The sequence below is a fragment of the Xiphophorus hellerii genome, chromosome 4, assembly GCF_003331165.1.
Source record: "Xiphophorus hellerii strain 12219 chromosome 4, Xiphophorus_hellerii-4.1, whole genome shotgun sequence".
NCBI lineage: Eukaryota > Metazoa > Chordata > Actinopteri > Cyprinodontiformes > Poeciliidae > Xiphophorus > Xiphophorus hellerii.
This window is the reverse complement of record NC_045675.1, coordinates 23,120,423-23,129,435: the sequence shown is the minus strand read 5'-3', so window position 1 is coordinate 23,129,435 and position 9,013 is coordinate 23,120,423. Positions and strand designations below refer to the sequence as shown.

At 41.3% G+C, this 9,013-nt stretch overlaps 1 protein-coding gene across 3 annotated transcripts; it reads right to left on the bottom strand.

The window, feature by feature from the left end:
• Nucleotides 1-901: 901 nt before the first annotated feature.
• marchf7 (membrane-associated ring finger (C3HC4) 7) lies at nucleotides 902-8,393 on the bottom strand. 3 transcript variants are annotated; one of them, XM_032560715.1, is made up of 11 exons: nucleotides 8,210-8,393; nucleotides 6,342-6,538; nucleotides 5,473-5,616; nucleotides 5,172-5,343; nucleotides 4,727-4,900; nucleotides 3,503-4,649; nucleotides 3,172-3,341; nucleotides 2,510-2,613; nucleotides 1,875-1,979; nucleotides 1,627-1,675; nucleotides 902-1,471 (listed from the first exon to the last, which is right to left on the bottom strand). In XM_032560715.1, exons 2-11 carry the CDS (start codon nucleotides 6,519-6,521, stop codon nucleotides 1,386-1,388), a joined length of 2,331 nt encoding a protein of 776 aa, XP_032416606.1. In that variant the 5' UTR covers nucleotides 6,522-6,538; nucleotides 8,210-8,393; the 3' UTR covers nucleotides 902-1,385. The 3 variants fall into 3 exon arrangements, with proteins under 3 accessions (XP_032416606.1, XP_032416605.1, XP_032416607.1); XM_032560714.1 differs by having other exon boundaries at nucleotides 8,223-8,392; XM_032560716.1 differs by lacking the exon at nucleotides 8,210-8,393 and having other exon boundaries at nucleotides 6,342-6,559.
• Nucleotides 8,394-9,013: the final 620 nt, after the last annotated feature.

Sequence of the window (9,013 nt, the reverse complement as noted above, 5' to 3'; positions counted from 1 at the left end):
ATATGTGAGATAAAAAAATGAAGATAATGCTTATATGTAAGAGTTATTGCTGTGTAAAATATTATTCAGGGGGGACACTTAGGACTCAGTGTGTATGGTCCAAAAAAATGTGTACCTGACGGTCACAGCTGGTAAGAAACAAAGATTCCCATTAGATAGGAAATGAATGTGGGTCATTTTTGACCCACTTATGGAAGAATGGGCTGGTAATACAAAAATGACATTTTAAAAAATGTATAAAAGGCAAATTAAAAATTTTAATTGCATATCAGTAACAAGTTTTTTAAGGAATACCTGGAATATGAACTGATGAAAACTTTTCATTACAACATGATGACCTCACTGGGTCAAAAAGGACCCACTTGTGCATCAGAGGATGAATAACCACAATTTAATACCACAAGTATTAAATTGACTAGCTGGGGCCAAATTAAGAACATTTGTAAAAAGTTGCTTGCCCTTAAGGCCCTTAGTTTTGTCTGCAAGCAATATGTTTTATGAATTTTGAAATCTGAAAGTACAGTTCTGGTAAGACATTTACATATTCAAACCATTCCATCTTAGGGAGATAAATCATGACTGTTCATTAAAAAAAAAAAAGGGTTCAAGTTAATTTTCTCTGATCCACACGAGGTCAAAAATGTTTTAAAGTTGAACTTTGTGTTAAACAGACCTATCATCAGACCAGATCATATAACAGACCTGTAAAACAGGTCTAAATAACCAAACTTTTCTCAACATTAAAAAAAAAAAATGTTCAGAAAATGCTTACATGATCACTTTAAGTGTAATTTTAAAAGCTCAAAAAGCCCAAATTAAATCAGTAATTCTTGTACGTAAACTTCATCCTGATTGGATCTTGCCCACTTCCTATCAGATAGAATCAAGAGGACACTTAAAGGAGTATTTGCAATCTTTATTCCCAAAATGAAAGCTGAAAACTATTTTTAATACATAGAGCATTTACAAGAAATAAAATAAGTTGATGGGGTAAACGTGATTTAGTTTTTATTATTATTATTATTTTCATTAGAAAGGAAAGCAAAAGGAATAACCACATTTTATATTCTGACGTAAAGTATTTTTAATTGGAGTAAAAAGTTCTTGTCCTCATTTAACCATTAAAGCACTTGTGGTATGACCATTAAAAAGATTTATTTAAAGTTAAATTAAAGTGCACAATCAAAAGAAAAAACAGACAGAGTGGTCTTACTCAAAATATTATGCGTCAATTCATCCCAAGTTTTCATATGTGCGAAAGCCACCGGCGACAATGGTGAAACATGTTCTGTGCGCATGGTGTCTCGCTGCAGATGCACTTGAACATGACGTCAAAGCGAAGGGCGAAAAACCGAGTGAGCTACAACTACATCACGGTAAGATGATCAGTACTCTTCGTCGTAGTCCAGGTCGGAGAAGTCGATAGACGGCCGGCTGTCCTGCTCTTCCTCGTCGCTTTCTCCAGTGGAAGCTGAAATCCAGAAACATCACGTTAAGCTCTGTCGCCGCTATTTGATCAGATTTTTTTTTCTTTCCCCAAATGTAATGCACAAAATTTGTTTTTCCTCTTTAGCAACATGAGAGGATTTTCAACAAGAGCCAGGAGACAAGGAGTGGGTAACATACTTTCAAGACTGTCCATGTGTTCATGAAGAATTCTCACCAGGTTGAACAACTGATGATAAAGCAAAGGTTTGTCCGATTTTACAACATTTAAAGTCTGACACAAATTTAAATACGTGCAGCTATCTGTTAAGAGACATCTTGTGTAGTGCAGACTCTGATTAAAAAAAGCCAACAAAATTGGCTGTTTTTAAAGCCAGAATTTAAAGACCACAGGTGAATGTCCCAGGGGTCGCTGTGTGTTTTCTCACCCCGGCTGCGTCGACAGCTCCGAGCACGTCGGAGAACCGCTGCTCGCAGAAGTGGAGCAGGACCACCAGGTAGAGGCCGCTGCTGATGAATTCATCATATTCTGACTGGAGGAAGGAAAAAATATATATTTTACATAACACAGGAAACCGATGGAATAAAAATGTAAGCAAGTAAAACTGCCTTAATAAACTAGTTCTGAACTGTTAATTATATTAAAAAATATATATAAGAGCAGGTATTCATTTAAGGCCTTTTTGTATTTATTGTTATAGAAACAGCAAAATGCTCTTGTTTGTATCCTTTCATTTGCAACCTCAGCACACATTTTACTGTTAATTAAAGCCATGTGTAATCTTGGCCATTGGTTTAACTGATTATGCTTGCAAGAATCTTTAAATGACCCGCATTCATTTCCTATTCTGGCTGGTTCCCACACCACCAAGCAAGGAAACAAAATGCAACAATCACCCTTGCAATAGGCTGCAAATAGAAACAGAACATACAATTCATTTTGTTTCTTTAAATAAAATCATCAAATCAGCATTAACAAAAGTGAGTTTCTCCGTGTTAGGTTTTTAAATAAGGCGTCAGATGGCACAGTAATAGTTTTCTTAAAAGGGCTGGAATGACTCACCTGGACGTGTGTCCTGTACAACTCTTGGATGTCAAAGTTATCAATATTCAAGCGCAGCTTCTCCTTACAGAGCTCGCATGTTGTGATTGCTTCAAGGTTTGTTCCTGCAAAGGAAGGAGACAGGAGAGGAAGGACTTCCATCATTTGGAAGTTTTCCCAAGTTTAAAACAGAACTAATGACTGTCTTAAAACTTTATTTAAATTTAAGGTTTATGAAAATAAACTCCTTAGCTTTCTAAATTACATTTAACTAGCATAATAACTTATGAAATATAACTGTTAACTTCAGCTGATGTTTTATGACTGGCTGAAACATCAAGTGTAGGTTATCCAGCAACAATGCTACAAATTAAGCAGACCATTGAAATCCTCGTTTTTAAACCAGGTAAAATCAAACATAGTCTATATGAGCTAGTGCTGGATGACGTAACAAGAAACCCTATTACCTCAGCAAAGAACCACATTCAATAGAATGGGATTTTAAATCTAGTTTTAAAAGTCTGGGAGTATTCAAGACTTTTTGGTGCAATACTATTAAAATTCAAGATGGCTTTTTAGGACCCTGCAGAATCCCTGATGTAATTTCCTAAATACAACATGAACATGTAATTGATTACGCTATGCTGGAGTTTCCTAAAACAGTTCTTGTATCTGGAGGTTACCTGAGCTGATTTTGGAGCGGAGCCACCTCTTAATGCATTCCTGGTGGACGAACTGCAGACTGCCGGTACAGTGGCAAGGCTGGATCAGGGGGTTGGAGGAAGACTCCTCCCGCATCTGGCAGATTCGGCACAGGTCTCCTTCCTCCTCGTCCGAATCCTCCATCAACAGTCTGTGGCGGCAAAGAGAAGTAAGGATTCTTTTCCACAGTCTCCTAAAATTTATACTTTCAAGAACAACCCATTTACTAAAGGATAAATTCACAAAAATGAAATAAACTGACAGCATTAACAAGACACACATTTCTAAAAACATAAAGATCATATGAATTACTTCTCTTTGATCTTGCGCAGCTTCTCCTGATCCTTGCTGGAGAGCGTCTTCTCCTTCTGGTCCGACTCCGGCTGCCTCTCACCGCGTCCCAAAGAGGCTGAAAGGTTCTCCAGAACTCCCAGCTGCCGGCGAGGCGAAAACACAACTTCCAGTTCAGGCAACGCTTCATCCTCTATTCCATCAGCATAAGACTCAGCGAAAGCATCCAAAGCAAACGCTCCTTCCTCCTCCTCCTCTTCATCATCATCTTCCTCATCTTCTTCCTCATCATCATCTTGCGATGCTTTATGCTCCAGGTCATCCCACCTTCTCAGTAAATGCTGCGGACGGCTGCAGTCCTGCTCTGAGCCAGAAGGGGAGTGGGGGCCGTCTTCTCTTGCATACCTTCGGAGGCGGGACAGGAGGGGGGGGCAGCGGGCTCGGAAGGGGGCAGAGAGCCAGGATGAGCCCCTCCCTCCTCCTCCGCTGCTGCTACTACTTACAGAAGGTTCTCTCCATGAAGCCGTTCCGGACCGGCCCAGCCCAAAATGACCCGGGTTGCTTTCTTGGATAGTAGAAAGGTCCGTTCTATGACTCCTGAGGCTATCCAAGGCCGTCGCTGCACCTCCATTGTCTGGGTCTGCGCTGGACGGCCCGGCTCCCTCGTCGCTGTCCACCGACTCCCCACTGGTAGACGGGCTGTCGTCATCGAGCGAGCGAACGCTGGATGAGCAGCTGGAAGAGTCCTGGCTGGAACGCCGTGAAAACAGTCGAGACAACAAGCGGCGCGTGGAGCTCCGGCCTTCCGGCTCTCCGCCCTCAGCGGACGGCCGTGGGAGGGCGAGCTCTGGTTTGCTCAGGGGAGTGGACTGCCAGGGGGTGTGGGAGGATGAGGAGGAGGAGGATGAGGAGTGGGAGGCGAATACGCCAGAAGACAGGGCGCTTCGTGCTTGTTCCTGAGTTGAGCGGAGAGAAGGTGGAGCGTTTGTGAAACGAGCCGTGCTTCTGCTGCTCAAGTCATGCAGCTGCGATGACGTCGGAGGCTGCGAGAAGGATGAGGCGTGGCGACTCAGAGAGCTCTCCCTCACAGCGGAGGATGAGGAAGAGTAGGTAGTTTCTTTTGGTCGAGCTCCTTGTGCATATGTGGACGTCACCCTGTCAGTTTGATCTGAAAGACGAAAGAGCATGAACCACATAAGTTCAACAAGTCTAAAAGGACTGCACTACCTGATAAATCGTGCGTACACAGTGAGGAAGCCAGTCCAGAATTCCTCGCTCTTCTCTCTCCCAGACTTGAGAGGCTGGGCTCAGCCTTCGTCTCCTGCTCTCTGGAGGACAGCAGGGGCTTCGTGGAGGAAGGAGTCGGTCTTGAGAGTAAACGATATGAACCCCAGGATGAATCAAGCGAGTTATTTGTGCCTGTTGAAAACAGAAAATATTTTACTAGATTTCCGTCCCCAACAAATCAGCTAAATGTTGATATGACATAAGTTCATTTGCTCTACATTAAACTTTTATCCAATTACAGATAAAACTGAGGTATTTTCCCTCTCAGTAAATTAAGAGCTGCCTGGGATTATTATGAAATGCATTAGCACTCATCATGTTCTTCCCATGTGTAGAGCTGAATCTAAGCTGGGAATAAATCTCCAGTAATTGCTTTGGCTCAATAGTTTGAGCTATGACAAACCTCTGCTGTTGCTGCTGAGCACGTTACTGGAGTAGCCGGAACCTGTGAGCGAAGTGTTGGTTGTTCTGGAGTACAGGCGATTGCTGTATGAAAGTTTGGCCCTTTTCGACTCCGCATCATCGCTGGCAGTCAGAACACCCGAGCAGATCCCTGACCGCCCTTCAGCATCACTCTGAGGAGAGAAAAAACAAAAAAAAAAGACAGAGTTTGAATGACTCCCCTTTAAAGACTCTCCCTCTAACCGGAGATCTTTTAGTAGATCTCAGCTGTGTGACCCCATATGAAAGGCAAGCTTCAGTACCGCTTTGCTCCTACTGCTGAGAGCTGATTCAACCCAGGGGCGGTCGTAAGATCTGCCGGAGGACGTCAAAGAAGGCAGCTTCCAGCTGGGGGAGCGGGTGTCAGAACTGCTGTAATCTCTTGACGAGCTCAGGAGGCGAGAACTCTTCAGAAGAAAATGAAAGCGAACACAAAGCATTAGCCGGAGCTCATATCTGAGCAACGCTTCTATGAGGATCAAATCTGTAGACTCACAAAAGGAAAAAAAAAGCATAAGAATTTTGCATGAGCAATGTTGCAGTAGACTAACTGTATGTCCTTTATGTATGCAAAAAAAATTAAATCATCAACGATAATCAGAACTTGATATAATTCTTAAATTGCTTAAAATGTGATTTGCTACATCCACACCCTGTACCTTTACTGTTCTAGAAAGAACAGGAACAACTCAACAAGACCCTGGCAAACAGAAACACTATCCTGTGAAACGGACCTTGATGAGCAGCAGGACTGAAATACACACAAGGAATCTAGGCTGTCCTAAAAAAAGACCCCTGGAGTGTCGGCTGATGCACCACTGATATACGCAGTCAGCTACTGTATCATGCAGCAAAGGCAACCTGTAAGGAAAGAGCTCCTTTAAATGATTGCTCTTTGGAGACAGGAAAGGACATCAAAGTAATTTTCAGAGGGAGAGGAACACTAAAAGGAGCTGCAGTTGGTTCTCACATGTTAGAAGAGGATACATTGGGAACATGCAAGGGAAAAAATACCTTAAGGAAAAATACCTTTCCTTTCTTATGGAAAGTTCTCATGAATTAAGTGAGGGTATGTGGAATCTTAATCTATAAAACCGATGTGCAATAAGCCAGAGTGTTCCACAATCACTACCTGTTTTTCTGTGTCTGCTTTGTAGGGAGATGATGCTCTCTGGAAGCGGTCATTGTTCAGCACTGGCTCCCTGCTGTACCGCCTGCTGGATCCCAGTGACGAGGAGACCGCCGGGGTGAAGGTGTAGGACGATCTGGAGCTGGACAGACAAAACGGAAGTCTCCGAGACCTGGAGTCCATCACGGATTGCTTTGAACCTTGTAAAGTCAAGACGAGATGCCAAAGTACATTACTGAAAGATAAAATGATCCAACAGACAGGTTATATGGCTGAAAGTCTAGATATGTAGATAGATGACCATTTTCTAAATACAACAGCAGATGAAGCCTACACTTTAGCAGACAGACTTGCGTTATTTCAGTGTGTTTCAGGCCGAGCCTTGTCAAGGCGGTTTGCTAGACTGAATATGTGACACACCGTCACATATTTGGTTTTGTGTAAACACTAAAACCAGCCACCATGCTGCTTCCTAGACTTCATATCAAAGTTACTGTGCCTATCTTTAGGAGTACGAACTCTGTCACAGGAACCTGACACCAACAAGGCACAGTTAGATATGACTACGCAAGCAAGATACTCTATCATCAACAATAACACATTAATACAGCTGAATAAGAGTTGCAATCCAATATTTTTCTCTCTCTCAAAAAAAAAACTCTTACAAGTAAACACAGGAATCATATCAAGGTAGTACCAGTTAAATATTTAAATTTGAAAGCTTCTCACATAAGGAGGCACAATTTGAGTTGCTTCCCAGCAGTGATATGGATACATGGATGTTTATTCGACCACCTGTGGTAAATATAACTCAGCTCTGCCTCAGATTGGGACACTCAAATGATGAGCAGCAAGTAGAGCAAGTCAAATATTTTGACCGGCTGATAAAAAAGGCCAATATTCGCCTTTTTTTTTTTTTAGAGTGGGCAATCAGTTTAACCTGAGCAAACATAATGTTTGAAACCCACATGCACATAAGTAAATACACATTTTTTTTAAGTATAGTACAATCACCTAAAGCCCAGCAACTTTGTTTAGCTAAAATTCATAAACTCATTATAACTGTGGAAGTTGCAAAGGCTAACATGAAAAATGTATTTGATTAATGTCAGTAATGCCCACTTGAAACTGCCTACATTTCCTTCACCATCTCATTCTATTACAATCTATATGATGCTTAGAAATCTATGTCCCACAACGCCTAACCCAGTTATGGTTTTTCATGTATATTTAATGAAATAAAACACGAACACACAGTCTGTGCAGCAGTAACTCAGCTCAGGACTTTGCATTTATAACTTATTTGACTAGATTGTTTTATGAGAGGAGACGGTTTTAGCCTGAACTCGGTAACGCCCTTTGTTTCCCATTGCCTGTTTATGACTCGACACCTCATCATCTATGGGTTTGTTGGATTAAAAACCTACCCAACACTGGAAACCTTCCACTCTATGACCGATAAGCTGCCTCTTTATGCATTTAAGCTTTGATAAAAAAATGATTTCGCGACAACGCTTCCTGATTCTCGTTGCTCGTTAGCAGTTTTCAAACTAATTAAATTCCATGACACCGAACACATTAAACGGTGACAGCTGTTAGCTTCACTAGCAGAGATTTACAGTGAAGAAGACGTGACTTACTGGATGTTACCGTCACAAATAAGACCTATCAGTGCCTCTATCAGCTGTTTTACTGTGGAAATATCAGTCTGGGTAATGGTCACAGCTCGGTTAGCTTCCCTCCACTGTTACACTCCTGACATTCTCGCGCTAATGTTCAACGTTAACTTCAACACCGAGCTTTATTTGTTTGTATTATTTTTCAGCACATGCAAAAGTAGGAAAATAAAAAAGGAAAAACGACGTTATTACCGTATGTCCTCACCTCGGCTTTAGGCTCTTCCTTGTTTTAGCACAACAGGAACTATGGCGTCCGTCCGTTCCTATGCAGCTGACGCAGATGGAGATATATGCGTTGACCTGGTGGGAGGGGCTTCAGCACGAGTTTGTTTTCTGTTGCTGCTTCTTCGTGCAAATCGTCAGAGAGATATATACCGAACGAAATGATCTGCACACATTTATGCAATTGATATTGACTTTTTTTTTTTTTTTTTATGGAGCCCTTCACTTTTTCGTCACCATTTGGCTTCTAAGCTGAGTAAAGCAACGCCCCCGTGTGGCTCTATTGAGCTACTGCTTTTTTATTTCATTGGGTTTTTAACTCTTGTTGAAACTATCATCAGAAATGGCATTTTTTAAAAACTAACGCCGGAAGTTCTATGGACAAAACCTACATTTGTCTTTAAAAAAAAAAAGACCAAATTTTACATTTCACCAAGAATTGACTGATTTATTTATTTTTTAGACTGTACACTTTAAAAACTGTAACTTTGTTCTGAAAAGCGCTATTAAAATATCATAAATGTTTTTAATGACAGTTGGTTAACTCATACTGCTTTTATAAAAATGGAATTAGCAAAAAATAAATAACTCTTTATTGCACAACTGGTGTAGAAATTATTCGTCAGAATAAAAAAAAAATCAACTCAAATAAGCAATCCTTTCCTAATTACAGAAGGACATTTTGTGGTGTTGCAACTGATATTATTCAAGGTTCCTCAAAGAGTGGCAGATGCTGACGGCTGTGGCTGCAGCAAATCTGAAGAAGAATCTGAC